The sequence below is a fragment of the Euleptes europaea genome, chromosome 1 (assembly GCF_029931775.1).
Source record: "Euleptes europaea isolate rEulEur1 chromosome 1, rEulEur1.hap1, whole genome shotgun sequence".
NCBI lineage: Eukaryota > Metazoa > Chordata > Lepidosauria > Squamata > Sphaerodactylidae > Euleptes > Euleptes europaea.
In genome coordinates this window covers 38,897,816-38,924,273 of record NC_079312.1, presented here as the reverse complement: position 1 = coordinate 38,924,273, position 26,458 = coordinate 38,897,816, and the positions used below count along the sequence as shown (strand labels likewise).

Here is a 26,458-nt window from a genome sequence, read left to right as displayed (position 1 = left end):
CAAAAAATCTACCGCCAGTAGGGTTGCCACCTCTGTATTGGGAAACAGCTGGAGATTTGGGGGTGGAGCCTCAGGAGGGCAGGGTTTGGGGAGGGGAGGGACTTCAATGGGATATAATGCCATAGAGTCCACCTTCCAAAGTGGCCATTTTCTCCAGGGGAACTGATCTCTGTTGCCTGGAGAGCTGTTGTAATCCCAGGAGATCTCCAGCCACCATCTGGAGACTGGCCAGACGTATTCGCAGACCCATGAGTAGAAAGGCAGAAATATTCTTACCTCCAATAGGTGGTCCGAGCAGTATGGTACAACATTCCACTATGGTGACCAGTCCAACGGCACTTGTGAATCGGCTGGCGCCAACCAGATCCATGAGAGTTTCAAACAGCATTGCACAAACCATACCGAAAGCCAAGCCGAAAAAGACTGAATATACTACTAGGCCTGAGTAGCTTGTTGCTAAAGGGCACAGGAGATGGCAGACGCCATTAAACATAATGGAGCAGCTGAAAAAATACTGAACCTTCGGCCTCACCCATCTGCTGTTAGCAAGGAGTCCGGTAACCGGTCTGGCTACCATATCAACAATGGCAAGAATAGACAGGAGGAAAGCTGCAGAATATTCATCAATTTCAAGGTGCTTCGCATAAGGAGCCAAAAAGACAATTGGGGCAAAAAAGCCCAGAAACATGAGCACATTTCCTACCAGGTATATCAGGAAGCCCCTGTGCTTGAAAAGGGATAAATCAAGGTACTTGTTAAAGTTTTCACAACAGTCTCTGTCCTCCCTTTCTTCAGTGCTGAGCCCAGGTGGTTCAGCTGTTCCTATTTCCAGCTGTTCTTCTAGAGTCTCTACAGCCAGCCTCTCTTTTGGGCCCTTAGCAGGGCCTGTTGCTGCTCCAATGGGCCTGAAGAGAGCTCCAGCCACACAGCAGTTCAGCAGAATTGCCCCGAGAATAAAAAAGCTCCCCCTCCAGCCAAAGTGTTCAAAAAGGAGCTGGTTCATGGGGGCCAGTGTACACAGCATGACAGGGCTTCCTGCCATGGCAAGGCCATTGGCGATTGGTCGTCTTTTCAGAAAGTACTTTCCAATGATGATCACGGAAGGCTGGAGGTTAAGGGCCAGGCCAAGCCCTATAGAAGAGAGAAAATAAGGAGATTGTTAATTCAGAAGGCAAAAAGGGGTTAACCGGACTGTGATGATGTTGTGTTAAAGTGCAAATGAGATAAGAAATGAGTAATGCAGCATCTTGACACCAAAACTCCATTTATCTGTACAGATTCAAAATTCAGCATCTTGGGGTTGTTTCATGAATTATGTTTTTTTTTAATGTGTCTATCTTAGGTTTGTTAAGTTTACACCTGAAAAGACATCAAGTGTGAATGAGGCAATTAATGAGCCCCAGGGTATGGTCTCTTGTTGAAACTAAGCAGATCTAAAACTAGTTAGTAGGGTTGCCAGCCTCCAGGTGGTGGCTGGAGATCTCCCGCTATTACAACTGATCTCCAGAAGATCAAGATCAATTTGCCAGGAGAAAATGGGTGCTTTGGAAGGTGGACTCTATGGCATTATACCCCACTGAAGTCCCTCCCCTCCTCAAACCTCCCCTTTCTCAGGCTCTGCCCCCCAAATCTCCAGGTATTTCCCAACCTGAACCTGACAACCATAGTTACCAACTTCAAGGTGGGGGCTATAGTTCTCCTGGAATCACTACTGATCTCCAGTCTACACAGATCAATTCTCCTGGAGGAAACTGGACCTTTGGAGGGCAGACTCCATGGTAAAATTTGGAGTCTAGAAGAAATGGAATTCCTTGAGCAATATCACATCCCCTTTTTGGGCACCATCCTCAAATCCCTAGGAATTTCTCAAATCACAGTTGGCACCCCTACCTATTCTTTAACAAAATTAAAATAATAATGGCAGATTTGTCCATCACATGTAAATTTGCCCAAGTGTCAAACTCAGCTTTGTCGCCATGTACTGTGCATAACAGCTCAGAGGCCATTATGGGAAGGGGCTGTGACTCAGTGGTAAAGCATCTGCTTTGCATGCAGAAGGTCCCAGGTTTACTCCTCAGCATCTCCAGTTAAAGGATCTGGCAGTCGGTGATGTGAAAGACCTTCACCTGAGACACTGGAGAGCCGCTGCCAGTCTGAGTAGACAATACTGACTTTGATGACCAAGTATAAGCCAAATGCATGTGTTCATGAGGCTCTCCCCTTCTTAACTTATTCTAAGTGCCATTCCTGAGTATCCTTGGGATAACCATAGAACTTAGATTTTACTTTGCTTTTGGCACACAGCCATCTATCTCTGTTTGGTACCTGCTTCTCTTATGCTGCAAATCCTCTGCATTATTCCCAGGAAGCAGGACTCATTAAAACCCATCAGAGTGATTTAACAGGCTAACACGGACAGAATCAGAATGTATGAGTTAGTCCTCTGATTGGCTGTATGCCTCCATGTAAAGATGGGATAATTACCTAGTGATTAAGCAACAGCGTCCCCTATGTCCACAGTTACACTCTTCTAAGCCCAATGACTCCAACAGATTCAGAAGGGTATGATTCTGCTTGGCAGTGAATGGTAAAACCCTGGTTCAAGTCTAACATTCAATCCACTACACATCCTAGCTCTCATAAATTATCTATGGCTCAAGTGAAATCTTTGCTTTCACACCTAGTCTAGATTTAACCAGACATTTCTTCATCTTGTGTAAGATTTATACACTTCTGAGTTTCTCTAGAGTTACAGCTCTTTTGATTGAGAGACCTGCAGCTGTAGTACTCAGGGGATATCCTCTTTCCCTGATGAAATCACTGGCAAATCATCATCAAAACTCCCTGTTGAATAATCAAATTCTGAATCTCATTTTAAAGCAAAGAAACATCTATTCTGACTTGTGGTTTTACCTCTTTTAATAATCAAAACTACAAAAACTCTTCCAGCTGTGCTTCCCCCAAAAAAACAGACAGGCAATAGTCATGAGGATGCCTTTGTTTGTATAGGGTTAGTCTGGTGCAGCCAAAATAATAAGAAAGTTTTGTGGCTATGTGATTCATGAATCTGTGAACCTTTTGTGAACCAGCTTTGTCAAACGCATGTAGATGCAGGGGCAGAGCGCTAATTTAAAGAAGAATGCATTCACTATAAATGTTAACGGGTTATCTAGAAATTTGATTGGATAGCAGTGTTACCCAGCTAACCATGACATTCTGGTTCTGCCACTATTAGTTAACAACTGCATGTTTGTCTCACCTGCCCAAGTTTTTGCAGCTGCTCTCCAGGCTAGCCTGATCTTGTCAGATCTCAGAAGCTAAGCAAGGTCGACCCTGGCAAGTATTTGGGAGACCTCCAAGGAATGCCAGGTTCATGGCACGGAGGCAGGCAATGGCAAGCCACCCCTGAACTCTCTTGCCCGGAAAACCCTACCAAGGGTCGCCATAAGCCAGATGTGACTTGATGGCACAAAGCAACACTAATAACTTTCCAAGGCCATTCTTTTGTCTACCATTTGTTGACATGCTTTGCCTAGCTGCACCTCTGCAGGTGTGTTCCCACATACAAGCACACTGCAAATGACGTCTGTGAAAACATGCCTGTACGGAAATTCTGCCCAGTGGCTTCATGAAATTCACCGTCACCAAATCCAAACATCCATAGTGATTCTGGAACCTCTGTGCAACATAGCTAAGTGATCCAAAGGGGTAAAAGAGGACTTCAGGAAGGTCAAGTTTAGCCCAGGGTTGTAGAGAAAGCCAGAGGTGCTGCAATTGCTGCATGAGAACCTGACCCCATAATCTTAAGGTTAAGGCAGACAACCTGCTCGGCACTGAGAGAAACAATAAAGATTTATGTTGGGGTGGGGGACTGCAGGTTTTAAGCTACTTGGAAAGTTGCATGACACTGACATATTTTGCTTCTCATTTCCATCAGAAGGGAAAGGGCTGGATCAAAATGTAAACTAAAACACAAATAAACAAAATAGTGTCACCGACGCTGCCCTTAATGATACAGTAAACGTGGCATCTGCGGAGAGAATTGTGACCTATACACACAGCAGGATTAAAAAGTGTACTGAAATCTGGGAAGGGCTTATTTTGGGAGCTATCACAGACAAAATAGGCAGTTTATATTTCTTAAGCTCTCTGTGGGTATGACTTCCCCTTGTTACCAGTATCCTCTTCTGCTTCTTTTTATTTGTAAACTACATGAGCCTCAGTGTATGTAACCAAAGCTAGGAACCTATGAAATCCTATTTATTTATCTGGGAAAACACTAAGCACGTGCCTAACCTCTGGCATTAGATGCTCATGGTGAATGTTGTGTGCCCATGTTTGAAGAGGTGACGTTGTAAAATGTAAACAGGAGAACATAAAGATCTACACTATATTTTGCATTTTAAACACTGTGGAACACAACAGACTCGTCTACCCAGCCATCTAGTCCAATCCCCTGCTCAATGCAGGATCAGCCTAGAGCATCCCTGACAAGTGTTCGTCCAGCTGCTGCTTGAAGACTGCCAGAGAGGGGGAGCTCATCTCCTCCTGAGGCAGCTGATTCCACTGTCAAACAACTCTTACTGTAAAACATCCCATTAGTCCTCCCTGATAGTTTCCGTCCTCATGCTGACTCCACTTCTGCCTATCCTTGCTAAAACATTTCCCACCCTCACAGCTATCAAATTATAAAATTTGTCAGCTTCTAGCATACGAGCCTATAAATCATGCATAGTAATATATGATTATTAATTTATTTATTTAGTAGACTCCCATTGGGCCTTTCCCAACCAAGGTTGGGCTCAAGGCAACTAACAACCAATAAAATACAATTAAAATAAATACATTAAACCGTGTAAGATTAAAATTTAAAATCATTTCCAATAGTACATTAAAAAATTCAAGCAGCGCCCCTGCTAATAATGGGGGAATATCAAAGAACAAGAGGAGAGAAAAGGAATAGGAAACGGAGGGAATACAGGGAAAGGGACAGGGAAAGAGAAGGGAGAGGCGGGAAGGCAGGAAGGCCTGGCCGAACATCTCAGTCTTGCAGGCCCTGACGAATTGAGCCAGGTCCTGCAGGGTCTAGGTCTCATTTCATACAGAGTTCCACCAGGCTGGAGCCAGTGCTGAAAAGGCTCTGGCCCTGGTCGATGACAGCCGGACAGTTTAGGGACTGGGGACCATCAGTAAGTTGTTACAGGCTGAGCGCAATGATCTCTGGGGGCATAGTGGAGAGATGGTCCCGCAGATAGGATGGTCCCAGACTGTTTAGGATTGTGTGTCCCCCTTCTCACGTACACACAGCTCAGTTAGAAAAACTGGTGATGGCACACATGTGATGGGGGGGGACACAACTTTAATCAAGGAATGGTTGCCATGGTCCATTCTAATAATAAAAAATGTTGGGGTTCTTTAATGCCATTTTGGTATGCTACATTTTGGGGTAGTTGATACCACCAGCATGGAACCCTTCCTTGGTCCTGTAAGCCCACATCTAGCATATGAAAAATAATGGTCTCTGTTTACAATCGGTTGTTTACTTATTAAAATGTCTATAACACGTTTCCATCTAAATTAGAGCTCAAGGCTGTTGGCTGCATAAAACAATCTGCTAGAATATAATGAAAGCAATTAGACATGAGTTGCGACTCATAAAACAGCTGCAGAAGTCAGGAACAGGAAAGTAAACTCTGATAGACGCCAATTAACCAGCAATTAAAGGCTGCAGAGCTAAAAATAGAAACTAAAGAGTGAAATGGCTTGGCGGAATGAAAATGTTTTAGCCAGCTGCTGAGAACCATAGAGAGTTGCTGGCTGGCAAGGCTTCTGGGGGCAGATAGTCAATGCTGCAGCATCACCACAGAAAAGACCCCGCCCCTCAGACTCCTAGACATAACTTGCTGTGGAAGCTACACTGAATAGGATGTTCCATATATTTATAAGTTTAAACCAGGGGTGTCAAACTCATTTGTTACGAGGGCTGGATATGACATAAATGTCGCTTGGTTAGGCCAGGCCATGTGTACCATAAAATGTAATGCCAGGTACTGGAGATACAAACTTTATAGAAGATACTGGCAAACCCAATTAATAATATTATTTTTTACTTTATTTTTTTACTTAAAATACAAACATGCTTAAAACAATAGCACTCTTACGGTATTTTCTTTCATTTAAAAGTCTTTGATAATTGACACCTCGGGACTGGGGGAGGTGGCTGCCTCGGCTGGCTCGCGGGCCAGATAAGAGCCCTCAAGGAGTTGGAACCAACCCCTGGGCCTTACGTTTGACACCTGTGGTTTAAACCATATATGACCTGCCTTTCTTAGTGCAGGCTCAAGGCATCTTACAAACATTCAATTCAAACAGTAATAGACTCAAATGAAAACCATAATCCCCCTTCCACGAGCCTCTTTGAACCAAGCAGCCTACCCCCTTTTCTTGGGCTACTGGTATTTGGACAAAAACGCTATGGTATTTAGACAAAAACACTATGGTAGAAGCCATTTTTACCATAGGGTTTTTGACCAAATACCAGACCACCATGCACTGCCAGCAACATGATGATGTCACTTCTGGTGAGCGCCCGAAATGATGTCAATGTGTCACTGGCAACATAAGTCTACGCCTCAGTTTGCTACAGTTAAGTCCGCCCGCCGGTCATCTGAACAGCACCACGGGAGGGCCCCCAAAGCGGGGGATATCTTGCCCCTGGCAGAGGTCTAGAAACCCGGTAGCCTTTACATGCAACTAAAGAATCATCCCTAGGCATCTGCTGAGTTAGATCTTCCGCAATGCGCAGAAAGAGTGGTTTTACCATTACCTGTGATAAGTCCAGCACAAATGTACAGCTGAAAAATGCTTGTGCAGAAGGCAGCTGAGACCATTCCTATGCCACATAGTAGCCCGCCGAATATGACCACTGGTCGGCTACCAAACCGGTTCACTAAAATACTGCTAATGGGACCTGAAGAGAAAGAGGGGGGGAAATGAATCCTTGTGATAAATGTTTCTGAAAGAAATATACTTCTGGCACTTTAAAACATTGTTGAGAACTTAGTAATGCTTTCTCAAGCTTAACAGCCAGCAAGGAACATGGCTGCATGGAATCTAGGACACCACCAACAAATGGCTCATACGTGGTAACAGCAGGTCCACATGGGACTTTCTTGAAGAATTAAGTACCCCAAGGTCAAGAATCCACCTAAAACATGGGGCTACATTGATACAAATGGTCTATTGAACATTATATAATGAATTTAATACAGACCAAATGAACAACCAACTTATATACAGCCCTAATGAAGTCTCTATATATCTTATAAATATGAACATAAAAAAATAAATCAACACAAAAAAAATCAAACTAGACAATAATACCAAAGCTAAGACCAAATGCATTTCAGCAGTGAGACCTTCTTCAGTGGTCTGAATATATAAAATTCTGAATACAATTCTACCATTATACAAGAACATAAATACATATGAATATTACAATCTTCATGACTGAGAAAAAAATGATGTTTGTAACATTTAAAATGCACTTATACAAACACCACACAGGGTTTCTCCCTCAGTTCTGGGCTTCCGTGAATCCAAAAAAAAACAACCCAATTTCATTTATAATAAATGAATTTCGTTTATGAAACCCTCTTGAATGGGGAGATATAAAATTGCTTTGCCTACTGAAGTACACAGATCAAAGTCTCCCAGTCATAAAGACGTATCAAGTACAAAATGAGACACAGTGTGCTTGCTTATTGTATTTGATCCCTGCAAGTCACATGCACCGTAAGTTGGACTCCGCCCACCTACATTCTGGAAGAGGAGCAAATCGCACAGTTAGTTGATGTTTCAAAGCAAGCCTTTCCTACACCTGTTTCTTGTATTCGGGAAATGTTACCTTCTCTTCTCAGTCATGCATCTGTGAAGCAATTGTTATCAATGGGTTAAACCTGGAACGCATACAGCCATGCCCAGGCTTTTCTGGAGAATCTTAGTGGACTGCACAGTACGTCCTTGCACCATGCAAAAATAAAATCATCCTCTGATGCAAGTTTTACCAGCAAAATCTGATGACACTAGAGCTACCACACAAACATATAGACGCAGCCCTTTCGAATTGCAGGCAGAGGGCAGGAGAGATTAGCGAACTTTGTTAGCCTTGCTTAGTCTTCCTTTTTTTAAAAAAATTACTCCACTTTAGGTTTACACAATTTTAAACAATAAACATACATAATAATACATATAATACATAGCATGCAGTGAAAAAATAGAATATCTAATAGTAGGAATATCGATAGCAGGGGTGTCAAACTCATTTGCTACAAGGGTCGGATGTGACATAAATGTTACTACGTCGGGCCGGGCCATGCCTCGCCAGCCCAGATTGAGAGTGGGGGGATGGCTCACAGGCCAGATAAGAGCTCTCAAGGGGCTGGATCTGGCCCGCGGGCCTTATGTTTGACACCCCTGATCTTTAGTTTAAGGCAGCAAGCGTAAGAGGACAAGTGGAAAATACACAATGCTGATTCCTCCAATTCAAATGCTTATTCATCCTGAACATACTTACTGTTCATACCTTTAAGATACCTTACAATACATTCATAACCATTACCATATCCCTTCAGTAAGGTTGCCAGGTATTTGGGAAATACCTGGAGATTTTGGGGACAGAGCCTGAGGAGGGCGGGTTTGGGGGAGGGGAGGGACTTCCATGCCATAGAGTCCAATGGCCAAAGTGGCCATTTTCTCCCGGTGAACTGATCTCTATCGGCTGGAGATCAGTTGTAATAGCAGGAGCTCTCCAGCTACTACCTGGAGGTTGGCACCCCTGAGTGTGGCAGGCGTGCTCAGGCTGGCCAGCCCTTCTCATGGAAAAGAGGGGGACAGTAATTCCTGTCTAAGAAATTCCTTGCTTACTCTTTCCAGCCTGAATCTACACCTGTGTAGATTCTGTGGGGGTATTTTTGGAGGTAGAGTGACCAAATTTGCAGCATAACTGCAAGAGACTCTCCTTAGACGGAGAAGTTTGGTGAATGTTGGGACAGGTGGTCCAATTTTATGGGCCCATGAATGGGTCACCCCCACCCTCCAGGCATTTGCAAGCCAAGCTGTCAATCAGTTTTCAGGTTCAGAAGTTCAGTCAACTTCATCAAACTTTTGGGCTGTCCTTCACTTTAACCTGTGCTTAATCTCCTCTTCCTTGTGTGACAAGAGTTTTTAAAGAGAGAGGAAGCCTTTACATTTCTGCTCCTTAATTAAAAGGACTAGGTGAGAATGAAGGTGGGGGAAACAGCTGGCAAGGATCTGGCACACTCTCGTAAAGCAGCCTTGACCTTGTGGAGGAAGCAGCAGAAGCGTTGACAGATTTCCCCTGAAAAAAAGCTTCAAAACGGAGGAAGGAGCCTCTGAGGTCTAGTCAACAGCTGCTGAAGGTTTTTATCAATACGGCCTGCGGCTTTCAAAAACGGGAAAAAAGCCACCTGAGAACAGTCATTACTAGCCTGATGCATGGAGTGGAATGGCCAATTGCCAGGGTCCTTTTCATGGATGTAAAAGGGGGAATTACTCTGGTTCCTCACTGCACCCAAGCCTACAAAGGGTGGAATACCTGGTTTCAAGAACAGGGCACGAGATCTAACAGCACACTTTCCTCTCAGTCAAGTCAGCGAGACAACCAATTACGCTGCTTCTTCCTCTCCATGACCTTTCAGGTTCTATTTATTTTATTAATCTTCCAACACTGGAGAAAAGTGTTGAGGAAGTAAAGAGAAACAAAAACCTCTTCTTATGCTGGAATGGAACGCTAGGCTCAGTTTACACCACAGCCCATCCCCGGAATGCACAGAGCTATAATAAAACCGGGTCCGTTCTTTCTTTCATCTTTGAACAAGTGTGACCCACCTACCAACATCTAAGATGCACCAAGTTAGGCTCAAGATCACGCATGCCTTTCATTCATGGCTGTTTCCCTCACCGTCACTCCGACTTCAGGTCTTTGTTTTGATTATGCACGCCGTTTCTGGCCATCAGAGGTCGCCTCGCTCTCCCCGCTCGTTTCCGTGCATTTCCAACTACAACATTCCTTCCCCACAACAGACACCCTGTGAGGTAGGTGGGGCTGAGAGAGCTCTAACAGAGCTGTAACTTGCCCAAGGTCACCCAGCTGGCTTCGTGTGTAGGAGTGGGGGAAACAGTTCACCAGATTAGTGCCCGATGCTCATGTGGAGGAGCGGGGAATCAAACCCGGTTCTCCAGATCAGTGTCCACCGCTCCAAACCACCACTCTTAACCACTACACCACACTGACCCTTTAACTTAAGTGGACCACTGTCCTGGAGGGCCACTGGTGGACAGGAGCAAGCCAAGTGGAGCCCCGATAATGTTGGCAGTGTGCTCCAGACCTCGCAAGGGGAGATGGGCAACAGTTTGCCTGTCACCATCACCACCATTGGCTGGTCCAAGCCCAACCACTTTTGCAGAGGTAACTCAACTTGCCTTTTACTTGGGCTTTCTCATTGGCCCAGTGTGCCCTTGCTGCAGATTCAGAATAACCTATCCAAGTCAGCTATTTCTGAAGCTCAAAGAAATGGCATTCTTTGTCATATAACAAAAGTCTAATATATGTGACTATTTGTTATTCATCAAATGGATAATCAATTGACGCCCAGTTTACACTCGAGGCTGCCAAGGCAAAGATCTTCCCTTTGCACAACCTCGGGATCTGGTCAAATTGTGTTGTAACTGTAACCCTGTGCAAAATAGTTACACATGCTTAGTTTGTGCCCCAGTGATCTCCAGCCCTTGTGGAACTTGTGCAGCCAAACAAACTAAGCATGCATGAATGTTTTGTGTGGCTTGCAGCAGTTTAAATGAGATTCTGAGCTCTCTGCCTTGCCTGTGTTACCTTCAGGCATGCAGAGCACCATCGCTAAGTATTGAGAACTCACAATTTTCATATTTTGCAGAGAGGCTGTGGCTCAGTAGTAGAGCATCTGCTTGGCATGCAGAAGGTCCCAGGTTCATTCCCCGGCATCTCCAGTTAAAGGGACTGGGCAAGGAGATGATGTGAAAGACCTGAGACCCTGGAGAGCTGCTGCTGGTCTGGGTAGACAGTACTGACTTTGATGGACCAAGGGTCTGATTCAGTAGAAGGCAACTCAGTGATAGAGCCTCTCCTTGGCATGCAGAAGGTCACAGGTTCATTCCCCAGCATCTCCAGTTAAACGGGACTATGCAAGTAGGTGATGTGAAAGACCCCTGCCTGAGACCCTGGAGAGCTGCTGTCAGTCTGAGTAGACAATACTGACTTGGGTGGACCACGGGTCTGATTCTGTATAAGGCAGCTTCATGTGTTCACGTGTGTTCAAAGTGAATTTTCTAATCTGTCCAGTGGATTTATTTGTTGCCTCACCAAAGATGAAAGGAAATGGTGATTCAGCAAAAGCAATTGGCAGCTGTTGTCTGACATACAAGGTATGATGTAATCTTGCCTCACTGCTGATCTTTCACCAACTTCTAGCTTGATTCTCTGTATGTTTGGGGGAGGGGTGAAGCCTTAACCTCTAGCTTCTCAAAAATGTCTACAAAGGTCAGGGGGCTGCTTAGCATGGGTGGGAGCCTGGGCATCGGCCACTATCCTCCCCATCTGGGTAGCTTCTTAGCTAGTGGAACAGTGTTCCTCTCTCCCCAGCAGGGTATATAGGCTAGCTAGCACTTCCTATCTATCACATGGTGGGCAAGTCATCACCCCCCTCCCCACCTCTCCCTGGCCCACAGTCTGCAAAATTAGATAACTGTCTATCCTTGTGGGGGGGGGGCGGAAGGGGGGTGAGAAGACGTAGCCTTTCCCTATCTCAGCCTCGCAGCCTGACCTGCCTTGTTTTCAGTGGGTACAAGTATAGCCCAGATAACATAACAACTCTGGTAAACAAGACCCATGCAATTCAGAAAGCCATCTCTAAGCCAGAGAAATGATGGAATGTTGTTGGAAAGTTGAAGTAGCCGGCACAGAAATGCTTACATTGGCAAGATGAGCTAAATGTTTGGGTTGGAGGACATCCCTGTCATACACCATACTAGAAATAATTTTGTTTACATTTAGATATTTTACTGGATTTCAAATTGTGGCATGGTTCAGATTGGATTGCGGTTGTAAAGCTCTGACTCTATATTCTCCACTGAGAGGATCAGTATCTTATCTAGGTAAATGCAAACAATGAGTCCATATTCACTTGCACAAAGGTGTTTCCACCAGTGGAGGAAGGGGTGCTTTCTGCCTCTTCCTACAGCACCCCATTATGGCACCGAGTACTGCTTTTAATTGAATTTTATATTTTTAACTACGTTTAATTGTTTACATTTTGTTTACATTTTGTTCGTCGCCTTGTAGACCTGATTAGATAGAAAGAAGGCATAAAAATGTCCCAACGAAATAAATATTCCTGCAGACCCTGAACCTCTGAGGCAGTGTTTTGAAAATGGAAAAGGGCTACAGCAGAATGGTGAAGCAGGCAAATTCCATTCTGCAAATGGAGCTCCTCTCATGAATTGTAGGATCCAACCCACCACTTGGAAGAATGAGTATCTGCCCCCACAAAAAAGAGTTAAGACATACTGGTAGCAGCAGAAATTAATTCAAATAGGCACTAAGCAATAATTTATGACATTTTCCCATATATGTGAATGTACTTTATTTCTTGATTTTTTTCACACCCAACCCTTTATTCAATATGCATTACACTGGATTAACCATAGAGCTCACTTCATTGCAGCCTGCCTAAGGCCGAACTAGATGTTATGGCATAGGCACGTCTGAGCAGTGGACACTGATGCCATTTTAAAGATGAATTCAGCCATTTAAAAACGCCATGAGTGCCTAGCCCACGGTGCAGCAGATCAGGTGATCTTGTCTCCCCCCCACATGCCTTTTCAAGGGCCAAAAATAGTTGGGGTAGGGACTGTTTTGGCACCTGAAAAGATATACAGAGGGACAGGATCACTTGGTCCCGCTGCACTATGGACCTAATCAGGCCCTAACAGTATTTTTAAATGACTTAATTCATATCCAAAATGGCATAGGCATCCATGGGTCAGACCTGTGGACACTGTAACTTCAAGTTTGGCCCTAGGTCATTGGAGAAGATAGAATTTTGTGTGCAGCATTATCACACCACATACTCAATTTTAGGTGAATCAAGTCTGTGTGTGCATGGGTAATCAAGCCCTTGGTTTAGCTGGACTAGGTGATGAAGCTGAGTTATTTGACTCCTGCTTATTTCTAAGATATTCTTATTGCTACCCAAAATGTTTTCAGAGATATATTATGGCTCACATATTTACTAAAGATTTCAGTATTTCAGCATAGTTCACATATATGATGGTCTTCTTATTTTCTGAATATGATTTCTGAATATGAGGGCCAGCATGGTGTAGTGGTTAAAAGCAGTGGACTCTGATCTGGAGAACCGGGTTTGTTTCCCCACTCCTCCACATGAGCGGCGGATGCTAATCTGGTGAACTGGATTTGTTTCCCCACTCCTCCACATGAAGCCAGCTGGGTGACCTTGGGCCTGTCAAGCACTCTCAGCTCCCCCTACCTCACAGGGTGTCTGTTGTGGGGAGAAGAAAGGAAGGTGATTGCAAGTCGGTTTGATTCTTCCTTAAGTGGTGGAGAAAGTCAGCATATAAAAACCAACTCTTCTTCTTTATATATAAGGTAGTATGGAGAAATTCCAGAGTGAACCAGGATGTAAATGGGTACTGTTGGCAGCCGTTTCCTGCATCATGGCAGTATTTTCCACAGCCTTTATCATGAAGAAAATAATTGTTGGTAATAATCATGATGATATTTATATACAGGTCAGCCAATGCTGATCCTTCCAAAGTGTGGAGAAACGCCAGTGTTCAGCACGCCAACACAGATTGTAGATACAGGCAGCGATGCCAGTGACTAGGAAATGGCTGCTGGATGGTACAGACATTATCCATGTACAATCTGGTTCATGTTAAGTCATCTCTACCATTGCAGATACCTTCTAGGTAGCTATGACCTCTAAAGATTACCAACATTTCTTTAGTGAAGGAAAGTTGGATGGGGGGGGGGAATAGGATATTTCAAAATTCCATATAGATCTCAAGAGATATACAATCAGACCATTGTTGTGGCCTATTTTCATTGTGTGGTTTTTCCTTTATTCAGTAGTCTTACTTCTCTTTCAGTAGACTGAGCTGAAGTAAATAATTGCATTTAACCTATATAAATCACACCACTTTAGTGTCTGCTCTGTTCAGTGCATTTTATCACAGCTGTGTGACAAATTTCCATTCATTATTTGGTGATACATGAAAGGCCATGTCAACAAGTCAGATTTTGGGGGGCAGGCAAATATAAACTAACCTGTCTCTGGTATACTAACTTGAGAACTGACTAATCTGTTATTCTGTCCAATTAATTTTCACCTTGATACCAATTCTAACATTCTTTCAACTGACCTTTAATAAAATTTCTGCCTGTGACATCATAGAAAGAATAAGCATTCTTTCCTCCTTTAAAATGATCTAGCGTTAGCAGATGAAATGCTCAAAATGCCTTCCCGCTTCAGTTCTCTTCTACTGATGCAACACTGTTAGATCCCTACCGGATCAGGCTAAAGGTCCAGTTAGACGCCTCTGGGAAGTTCCCAAACTGTGCATGAAGAAAATGGCTTGTTCCCCAATGACTGGAATCCCGAACTATAAGAATGTGGAAGTTTTCTCCCCTCATTTTATCCTCACAACTCTGCCAGGTAGGTTAAGCTAAGGTAGAGTGACGTAATCAAGTAAGCTTCATGGTCCCATGGAAACTTGAACACAACCTAGCTTGATATACTAATCACTATACCACACTGGCAACATAAATGATATCTCACAAATCTCCGTTCTTTCTGGGAGATAGGGATCTCTTTACTGTGATCTTATGTGCTAAAGGTCATTTATGCATGGTCGCTTTAACCTCCTTTATTCCCAGTTTCAGCCAGGATCCAATTTTTCTGTATACACGTTACCTCATTCCTTGTCAGCTCAACCCTGTTTCAACGCAAAATGAACCTGGCTTTTCCCATTCCTCTTCTGGCCCAACTGAGAGAGACCCAGACCACCCCAGCAATGCCCAGTGTCTCCAACACAGTCTAAAAGGAAGGATAACAGCTTGAAATGGCCTGAGGCTGCTTGAGGGTTCCCAACAGTGCAAGCCAGGTTCACGTCCTCCAAGAAATGAGTGAGAACTATTTTTTAAAAAGAACTTTTGTCTGTCCTGAGAAACAACAGGGCTCCAGGTATGAAGCCAATGAGCAAGCACACTCCCTGTGGGTGTGTGGGCAGATATATAACACCATGGTGTCAAGACTGAGCCCTTGCCAAGCTCCAGCCTTGTTTGTAGAGAAACCGAGCCAGGTCAGTAAACTCAAACACCTTTCAAAAGCTAAAGGCTTTATTGAAAATCAAAAGGTTCAAAATGATTAAAATACAGGTTACGAAATCTTAAGGCACACTGACACAGAAAATAACAGAAGTCATTTCTAACTAAATATACTCACTACACTGCTACTTTTTCTGGTTCCTGACCAGCCAATCCCCCTGATAAAGCTTTAATAGAGAAACGCGTCGGGTCTGTACATGACAATAAAGCTGTCACCAGTCACCTTGCATCTTTTTTCATTTTGTGGTTTGCCTCGCCAGCCAAGGCCAACTTAGCAAAATGGGCGGGGGGGAAATAGGAGCAATGTATTAGCACACACCACTTCCAGTAAAACCTGGAACTGAAGACATTACATTGGGGGAGACGCTCTAGGATTCACCCAAAACTCTATGGTTTGGGACAAATCCTAGTGTCACCTTTCCCCATTGTAATGACATAATTTCCAGTTTTCCCCAGAAGTGATGTTGAATGGCCAGCACACTTTTCTCCGTCCCCTAATTCCTCTGCCCCAACCCTAAATATAAACGTACCACATAAATAACTTTATCATCAGCCTTTCCCTAAAACACCTGCAAAAGGGAGGCCCTACAACTTCACAGTAGCAGGCAGTTGTCTAAGTAGTGACCAAATGTCCTCAGGATTGATTTATTTCTGGTTTAATTCAGACAATGTTGAAATGTCACAGAGGTGGGCTGTTGTTCAGAAACTTGTTCGTCAGTCCAAACCTCTCAGTTCATAGCCCTTTTAACCCAAACCACTGCTGCTGCACTTTAGTCTTCTTAACTTAGAGTATCAGTATATAGAGGCACCTGTTATAACCTCACTGATTGCTCCCCTTCCCAATGGTTTCATTAGCTAGCACAATGATCAATATAAAGAAGTCCTTCTTCTTAAATAAGAGAATGGGGGACTGGAGACTGTAACATTAAACAACTAAAATTTAGTAAATGTAAACATCCACATTTCCTTGCCTGTGGATTATGAGTAGTTCTTACACACAATTAGAACCTTCTGCCTGTGACTGCTCAGTTGTGAAACAAATTTCACATGAGAGCTGCAACAATCACAAGTCTATGAAGCTGGGACATAAGTTAGCTTGTGAGATGATTGTAAAGAGTTAACCTCAAACAGCCTTGGTCCCCATACTTTCCATTTTCTAGTTTATATTAATCTTTATCACAGCGCTGTGACTCTTGTCCAATGACCTTGATAACTACAACAGAAGATAAAATCATATCACATCGTGATGAGATGTAAGAATGCCAGGATCTCTCATGTGAAGTAGTTAGTACTATTATTACTATTACTATTAACAAAATCCCATTTAGGATGTGGAAATGCTTGTAGGCAACGTACGAACTGAAATGTATGTAATTTTCAAGGATTTCACTTACAAAATCACAGCCGTGAAAGATAATCACAACTAAAATGGTAATCCATTATTTGTCAATGCACAAAGAAATCTATTAGCCCAAATACCCAATATTAAAAAAATAAGGGCAAAAGAAGTTCCATTGATTTCAATCAGAGAAAGGCATTAACTCTCTTATTGAAATCAGTGGGACATTGGTTCTTATAGGTTATCCGGGCAGTGAGACATTCATATGCTTTATTTTGGCTAGACAAAACCCTTACTATTTTTTAGGTGGGAGAAAAATCCTGAGCCAACAAAACAAAAAATGCCTGTTGCCAGTTCTACTAAAACTAACTAAAGAATAAAAGTTGCTATAGCAGGAAAAATGTTTCCCTGAATTTTCAACCGGTAGAACAATTCCCGGTTTGGGAAAATTTAAATGGAAGCATTCATTAAATACAATGAATACTCACAATTATTAATTGCTTCACCTTGAATGTTAGTGGAACTTGGAATGGGTATTTAAACGCTAAACTGGATCCTAAGGCCCTTCTTTTGATGGGCTGAAGAATGAGACACATTATTTTAATGCTTTATTTATGCCTCAGTTAGAATGGGCTTCTGTACCTGCCACTGTAATTTATAGTAGTAGCTGAATAATAAAACATAGCTGTAAAGTTTTGGATGAAAATGTTCAAGGTCAATTGTCAACTTTTCAGCTTCCTGGTTGCAGAACAACCACCTACGGCTCACCGTTTGAGCAGACGGTCTTCTGCTGAGAGACGGCAAACTCTGGTACAGGATGCTTGAAGTTTTTTTTTTTTTTAAAGGCAAAGGGGTATTCAGAATTACATCTTCTTGATGCTTCAAACAATTTCAAAGGATAAATAATAAATAGATGACAGGGACGAACATTCCCAGCCTCGAAAGAGAGAAGTCATTGTTACTAGGTGGGCAGCCTGACCTCCCGCCCTGGTCATGGCAACCACACCAGAGACTCACCATACTGCCTAAGCGGCAATGCCCGTCGCTTTGGCAAGCGTTCCTTTGCTTCGTGCAAGCCAGACTGTCCAGGACAAGAGACCGGGTCGCCCCTAAACAAGCCAGAGGGAAGCCATGATCCTGATTGTCTCCTGATCTAAAGAGAAGCCATGGAGCCGAGGCGAGAGCACCACGTAGCCTTCTCGTGCATTTCCCCCCTCCCAACAGTTCAATCAGGAAAACATCCGTTGCAATCTACATTAGCAGCTGGAGACGATTCCCACAGCTGCCACATCCTGGAAAGCAGAGATTCGCACCTTCATGATTCCAGCCAGTCCCGTGGATGTACAAATCACTGGTGTCAGGATAGCATATAATATTGCCACATCACAAGAAGTCTTTGATCCCCATTGTTTTGAGAAGGAGCCATCTGGGGTAATTTCTACCCCCCCCCCGGGAAGCCCCTCACCACCCCGCCCCCAGAGTAAGGTATAATTGAATCCCCCAAAAGTCCTTAGGGCTCTCTCTCTTCCTCTCTCTCTGATACTGACTGTCACTTGGCCAGAGTGAGCAGCCATGCTGGAACATACAGGGGACACCCACTACCCCCTTTTTATTCCTCTCTGCCATGGAACTCGGACATCTTCTGGATTTGGTAATGTATTACCCACCAACGACCTTAGAACCATCTCTGTATATACCACCTCTTTCTTTCTTAGGAATTTCTTTATGTGCGTATGCACCATTGAACGTTTGCTTATATAAACTCTCTTAATCCGAAAGCCATTTGCCTCTGTCTTTATTCAGGGGTTACTGAAAACAACTTTGGTATACATTGGGTGTGATTCCGCTATATAAATAAATACTCTGTGATTTCCAACTGCTGCTATAATTCTCCAAGTTGAGAGCAGTTTGGGTAATATCATACAGGAAAACTACAGTTTTATTCAGAAGGCAGGTCTGATCACCACATCTTTTCATGAAGATAATTTCAGAGGGTAGCCATGTTGGTCTACAGAAGAGAGCAAGATTAGGCTCCAGTTGCACCTTAAAGACCATCAAGATTTGGGGGGGGGGTATAAGCTTTGACTCTTGAAAGCTTATACACCAAAAATCTTGTTGGTCTTTAAGGACTCAAAATCTTGCACATCTTTTCACACATTATTGCCAGAACTGAAGCAGAAATATGACTAAGCACAACTTCCATTTCCTACACCTGTGTTTCTAATTGTTTTTATAACTATTAGCCTTAGACTGGAGTACCTCTTTCTTTGGATTGCACTGTTAAACTCTGTGATACGGACAATTAATGCAAAATTTAACTTTTTCATATATTTACTAAATTTTTTATACTCTGTTTTAGTCAGGATATTTGTTTTTATTTCTTTTTTGGATTTTTTAAAAAATGGCAGGCTAAGAAAGAAACAGAAAACACACAATTGTAGAGGTATGGGACGGATGGGAGTAGGGTTGCTAACCTCCAGGTGGTGGCTGGAGATCTCCCACTATTACAACTTATCTCCAGGCAACAGAGATCAGTTCACGTGGAGAAAATAGCCGCTTTGGAAGGTGGACTCTATGGCATTATACACCACTGAAGTCCCTTTCCTGTCCAAACCCCACCTTCCTCAGGCTACACTTCCAAAATCTCCAAGTATTTCCCAGCCCGGAGCTGGGAACCCTAGATGGGAGTCATTAAGAAGAACTGAAATTTTGTTAGCTTCAGAAGATTTACTCTGTTAGTTTGCTGCACAGATCTCTTCTACTTTCTTCAGATTTGATTTGCAGTGCAACACATTCTGTCATTTTCTTTGTAATAATGAAGTCTAGAAAAATAGCCTTTAAGAGGGAGGGAGAAGAAGTTCAAGGAACAGTGTGATAAACAGACTTAAAGGGCAGTCCTATGCAAAGCTACTCCAGTCTAAATCCATAGAAATCAATGCTTAGGACTAGACTTTCATCTTGCAAACGTATATTTAATTTATAGTTGGTGATTAGTCCCATAATTTCAGTAGATCTATACATGTGATGAAAATTAAATGGATTGGAAAATGATCCCAAGTTTTCACATTAAGGCTGCAATCCAAAGAACATTTTCCTGAGAGTAAGGCTCAGTTAATAAAATGGGATTTACTTTCAAGTAGACCTAATTAGGCTTGCTCCCTTGAACACTTAAAATAAAAATGTGTATATAAATTATAATATATATTGTATAACGTATATATAAATTATAATGTATATATATACATATATATAAATTATAATGTTGAGACAGTGTGGTGTAGTGGTTAAGAGCCGTGGTTTGGAGTGGTGGACTCTAATTTGGAAAACTGGGTTTGATTCCCCACCCCTCCACATGAGCGGTGGGCGCTAATCTGGTGAACCGGGCTGCTTTCTCCACTCCTACACATGAAGCAAGCTGGGTGACCTTGGGCTAGTCACACTCTCTCAACCTTACCTACCTTACAGGGTGTCTGTTGTGGGGAAGGAAGGGAAGGTGATTGTAAGCCGGTTTGATTCTTCCTTCAGTGGTAAGAGAAAGTCGGCATATAAAAACCCTTTCTTTCTCTCTTTTTGCCTTGATTTATATGCCCCTGGGAAATTCACTTACCAGTTATCAGATAGCCCCTTCTTTTCTCTTTAAATTATGTGGAATGAAAGATGTCTCATTATACAATGTTCAGAAAAGACACCTGACTAAACGGTAGGAGATGGAACCTGTTCAACCTTTCATCAGTGTTGCAATCAACTCAAGAGAGCAAACAGCAAATCACTGTTTACTTAAGAACTAAGCTTTTGATCTATCCCTTTGAGCGCAAATAACTGGGACTGGTTTCTTTGTTGATTTATGACAGCCAATGTTTGGATACTATACCTAACCAGCACTAAGATCTGCATTGGAATGGTGCAATTGCTTCATAACTGCAATGAATAAGTGAATGTTTGCATTTCCCTGTTACAAGGGCCAAGCCCTAGTGAATGTTTCATGTGCAATTTTCAAGCACTTGAATTTTCACTGTGAAAGTTGCCATTCTGGGCAGAAAACATCTGTGAAAAATCCCTACCTTCTCCTCCTCATTCATGCTTTTTTTTTTTTTTTACTTCCATTCACTATTGTTGTTCTCCCTGATTCATTGTTGCTGCTGGTGGGGGTTCTTCCTATACCTATATGTCATTTCTCTGTACTTCATTCGTACCATTGGATGTAGATCAGGCCATCTGCCTTGGCAATAAGGCATGTTCTCTGCTCCCCCACACACACACATACCTGTTCACATTCATTTTTTAAAAATGGTCAAAATGTGTTAAGAGAAAACTTTCCTTCCCCATTAATGTCTGAGGTTGCAAGGTGAAGTAAAATCTCTTGGGATGGCAGTTGAGTTAGGCAGTTAGAAATAGGTTTGCCAGCTCCAGGTTGGGAAATACCTGGAAATTTTGAGGGTGGAGCCTGAGGAGGGTGGGGTTTGGGTACAATGCCATAGAGTCCACCTTCCAAAGAGGCCATTTTCTCCAGATGAACCGATCGCTGTCGCCTGGAGATCAGTTGTAATAGCGGGAGATCTCCAGCTACCACCTGGAGGTTGGCAAACCTAGTTAAAAGAGACAACTGATTTTTTTTATTACTGGAATGTTTATCATACTCATCCAACCACTATTAAGCCCACTTTGGTGTTGACTATCTGGGAGCCTGATGTATTGCCAGCATGGTGTAGTGGTTAAGAGTGCTGGTTTGGAGAGGTGGAGAATCAGGTTTGATTCCCCACTCCTCCACATGAGCGGCGGACGCTAATCTGGTGAACCGGGTTGGTCTCCCCACTCCTCCACATGAAGCCAGCTGGGTGACCTTGGGCTAGTCACAGCTCTTAAGAGCTCTCTCAGCCTCACCTACCTCACAGGGTGTCTGTTGTGAGGAGGGGAAGGTGATTGTAAGCTGGTTTGATTCTCCCTTAAGTGGCAGAGAAAGTTGGCATATAAAAAACAAGTCTTCTTCTTCTCTATAAAACAATACTGCAAGTGTAGTGAGCTACAGAGTTGGTGAGCAGGGGCTGGTCCCTATCAGAAAACAGGAATAGGGACTGAGTGTATGCATGACCTTCCAGGCCCACCTAACTTGTGGTGCCCTGGCCTCTCTGATGGGAAAGAGATCATTCATGGAGACAGAAGCCCTTCCCCACCCAACTCATCCCCACCAGGGCTTTGGGCTTTTGTTAGACCAGCATTAGGAACCCTATTTTAAAGGACAGACTCAAGTCACTGCTTTGGGATCAATGTGTCCCGGAAGCCAGCGTGGTGCAGTGGTTTAGAGCGGTGGAGTCTGATCTGGAGAACCAAGATTTGATTTCCCACTCCTCCACATGAGGCGAAGGCTAATCTGGTGAACTGGATTTGTTTCCCCACTCCTACACATGAAGCCAGCTGGATGATCTTGGGCTGGTCACACTCTCTCAGCCCCACCTACCTCACATGGTGTCTGTTGTGGGGAGGGGAAGGGAAGGAAATTGTAAGCCGGTTTGATTCTTCCTTAAGTGGTGGAGAAAGTCAGCATATAACTCCTCCTCCTCCTTCTTCTAAAAGGGACTATAAACTGTGTATTCCTGCTTTATATTCCCCCCACAGTAGCCCTAGGCATACATAGTTCTATTATCCTGGATTTCTGCTTTTAACCCAAATTGCTGCAGAGTGTTGGAACAATCTCTTTAATCAAACATGTGCTGGCATAATCAAACATTAACTCCACAATCGCAAATGAACCAGTACCCTGTTGCTTTACCAAGGTCTCTTAAATCAATCAAAATACATAGCTAAAACTAAAGTGGATTTTAAGTATCTTGGGCTTCATAATGAATGTGTTTAAGCATAACCATATCTGTAAGAACGTATCTGCATATATCTTGCAGTCTTTTCTGTTCTCAGAAAGTCAGTAGCCTATTGTGAAAGACTAAAAGAGATTCAGAAATAATAAATGCTCCAGTAATAAATGCTTACACTTAGCGTCAGTTCGACTGTTAGATTTCTGATTGGTTCTACTACCCTAGGTAAAGGTAAAGGTCCCCTGTGCAAGCACTGGGTCATTCCCGACCCATGGGGTGACGTCACATCCTGACATTTCCAAGGCAGACTTTGTTTGCGGGGTGGTTTGCCAGTGCCTTCCCCAGTCATCTTCCCTTTACCCCCAGCAAGCTGGGTACTCATTTCACCGACCTCGGAAGGATGGAAGGCTGAGTCAACCTTGAGCTGGCTACCTGAAACCAACTTCCGTTGGGATCGAACTCAGGTCGTGAGCAGAGCTTTTGACTGCAGTACTGCAACTTAACACTCTGCGCCACGGGGCTCCTCTACTACCCTAATCCTATTGTATTGTTTACTGAATACCCCATCCTGTCAATTGTACTGACTCACTCTGCGTAATCCAGCTTGAGTCCAAGTGACAAAGGTGGACTATAAATGATGTGAATGAAGTAATAAATAAGTAAATACACAAAAGTAAGCAGGAAAATGTACTGAAGCAGATGAATGTTGGGTAGACTGTAATGGGTTTCACAATCTTGCAATGGGATACTAGCATACACAGTGTTGCATAAAAGCTTTTCATAATATTCTGGTAAAGACTCAGGATCAATTTAACGTGATGCTGGCAAAGTAAAAACCTTCTCCATGCAATTCTGCAAAGGCTCAACATCTAGGGCAGCCAGGTGCCTTTTAATGGTACACAATTGCTCGCCAATTAACAGGCCTACCTGCCGCCCCTCAGCTGGCTGGTGGGGAAAGGAGACCAGGTGAAGGGGGGGTTCTGGCCACATGCACGGTGGCCTGCGGTGAAATAATGTCCCTTTCGGGTTTACCCCAGAAGTGACGGGACACTCTAGCACTTCCCTCCAAAAAACTCTACGAAAACCATGTGCTAGAGCGTCCCCGTCGCTTCCAGGATAAACCTGGAAGGGACATTTTTGTGCGTGTGTGTATCCCTCCCCCCAACTAAAGCTCCCGCCGGTGGTAAAAAGGGACCTGGCAACCCTATCAATATCTCATTTGAATCATGCTGCAACCAATGCAATTCAGCTACATGTGTTTAGTGTACCCAACAGAGATCCAGAGACCTTGCAGATATTGTGCTGGAATGCAAACTAAGCACATACAGCTGTTTTATACAGGTTGTACAAGAGTCTAAATGAGACACTTAAGTCCATGCAAAGTTACAAAGTTCAGCTCTTTCCCTGTGCATGACATTTAAATCAGGTTTTATTCAATATGGTATAAGCAGTATCTTTATGAAAGCCTCAGACACATCCTATGCTCCAAAAAGGGATACACAAAGTAATCTTGTGTTAAGATCCACATGACAATGATTTTGTGAATGGATCTAACATGCACTGGGACCTCTCTCATTAGCACGTGCTAAGCAAGCTCAGTTTTTTAAACTTGCCAAAAGCAAGTCACAGAGGACCACCCCCAATCCGGATCTCACTATTAAGTGACTGCAGAAATTGCATTAGAGAAGAACAGAAAAAGCTTGCTGAAGCTATTAGTCACTTCAGGGACATTTCATCACTTTGTCAGTTGAAAAGCAATTGCCGTTTCTACAGATTATGGAACTGAAAACCCAGATACTAGAAAAGAAAATTACTCAGTCTTGCAAATATGCAGTTTGAATGCTTTAGACCACTCTCTGTGTTTTTGGAAGGCTGGCATCACTGTTAATTCATACAGAGTTTTATTTGTGCATAAAGCATTACAAATGCTTATCTGCATTATCCTCATTATCAATCTCATCTCCCACATACAGAATGGACACTGAAACTTTTTTTTGTCCAAACAGAAGCATTATACTGCCCCAAGGGAGTCCACAAAGTCTTGGTACATGTATCAGTGACCACCACCAGTTACTTATAAATTGAGGATTTTGCATACATTAGTTTTACAAGTAATCCTTGTAAAACTAAACTTATAAAACTATACTTGAAAAGGAACTCTCTATAGACAGAGAGATAGGGAGAGGGAGGGAGAGCGAGAGAAAGCATATTCCACATTACCACCACTCAAAATGCACCTTCCTCATTACCCAAAAAGTACACGCTATTTATATAAATATGCATGTATGCAGTGAGATACAGTAAAAGTACTCTAGGAGAACCGTTGAAACCACTGCATCCCTAATTCCGTAAAGCTGGAGGGTGAGAGATCCAACACAGATAAAAGGAAGTATTTTTTCACACAGCACATAACCAAATTGTGGAACTCCCTGCCCCAGGATGTGGGAATGGCTGCTGACTTGGAAGGCTATAAGAGGGGAGTGGACATGTTCATGGAGGAGAGGGCTATCTGTGGCTACTAGTCAAAATGGATACTAGTCATGATGCATACCTATTATCTCCAGGATCAGAGGAGCATGCCAAATATATTAGGTGCTTTGGAGCACAGGCAGGATGATGCTGCTGCAGTCGCCTTGCTTGTGGGCTTCTTAGAGGCACCTGGCTGGACACTGTGTGAACAGACTGCCGGACTTGATGGACCATGGTCTGATCTAGTATGGCTTTTCTTATGTTCTTAATTATATAAAACCAATCTTCAGTACCTACTGTCTTTTCATTTCTTACCCCTGTCTAACATTCTGTACAGTCCAACAGTTTACTATCCGACCTACCAGCATAGTTCCAACAACGAAACAAATCTCTAAATCCCATCTGATCATTCAAGGGCATCTTTCACAACCTTAAAAGATAGATTTGAATCATAGTTGTTCATGTGGTTATTGGCTTTTGTATTCAAACCCTGACCCTAAGCATATTTACTTTGAAGTAAGCTCTGACTCTTTCAGTGACATGTTCTCATAACAATGTGTTTTAAGATTGCAGCCTTAATAGGGAGACGCGTGCGTTCCTCTCCCAAACAGAAAGCACAGCCAAGCAGTCTTGTTTTACTTACCTCCACCATAGGTAGCAGCCAACATAATTGAAGACACCCATGCAATCTCACCGTATGATGTGTCAAAGAAATCCTGGATTTCTTTGAAGAATATTGTGATGCCTTTAGGGAAAGCATATGAAAATCCAATGGATATGAATGCTCCAAACACCACCGCCCAACCCCATCCACCATCTGGAGGGGTATAGGTTATTCCTGTGTCTGCTGGAGGTGGCATGTCAGGGCTAAATTAAGTCCCTGAAAGTGTTTCTCTGGAAGTCCCTGAAAGATAAAGTGTACACCCAAAATCAGGTTGCATCACATTCACACAGGAAATTCACTCAGAGTCTTTCACAAACATTATTTTTCCTTTCCCCCATTCTCATTCATTCCCTGGACAGCATTAAGATTTTTAAAACCCTGAAGCTCCTGCAATAGACGTAAGAGATATTTCTAGCAATCTTAAAATGCATTTTATTGTAAACATGTCTAATTTACTTCAGTGGGTTGAAATTTTGGGATCATACCATTAACGTGCCATTCAGGACAGACATGGTCAAATGGGGAGGGGCTGTGGCTTAGCAACAGAGTCCCAGGTTCAATCCCCAGCATCTTCAGTTAAAAGAATCAAGGAGAAGGTGATATAAAAGACCTCTGAGACCCTGGAGAGGCACTGCCGGTCTGAGTAGGAAATACTGACTTCGATGGACCAAAGGTCTGATTCAGTAGAAGGTAGTTTCATGTGTTCAAATACAATT

At 43.1% G+C, this 26,458-nt stretch overlaps 1 protein-coding gene across 1 annotated transcript in view; it reads right to left on the bottom strand.

Annotated features, from left to right (window-relative positions):
• LOC130486039 (monocarboxylate transporter 2-like) overlaps positions 1-25,959 on the bottom strand; it is a 36,682-nt gene extending 10,723 nt beyond the window's left edge. The window contains exons 1-3 of the mRNA XM_056859212.1: positions 25,722-25,959; positions 6,827-6,970; positions 277-1,131 (exon numbers count right to left, since the gene is read on the bottom strand). Of these exons, the coding sequence (XP_056715190.1) occupies positions 277-1,131; positions 6,827-6,970; positions 25,722-25,938 (1,216 nt within the window). The 5' untranslated portion in view covers positions 25,939-25,959. The remainder of the gene's footprint in view (positions 1-276; positions 1,132-6,826; positions 6,971-25,721) is intronic.
• Positions 25,960-26,458: the final 499 nt, after the last annotated feature.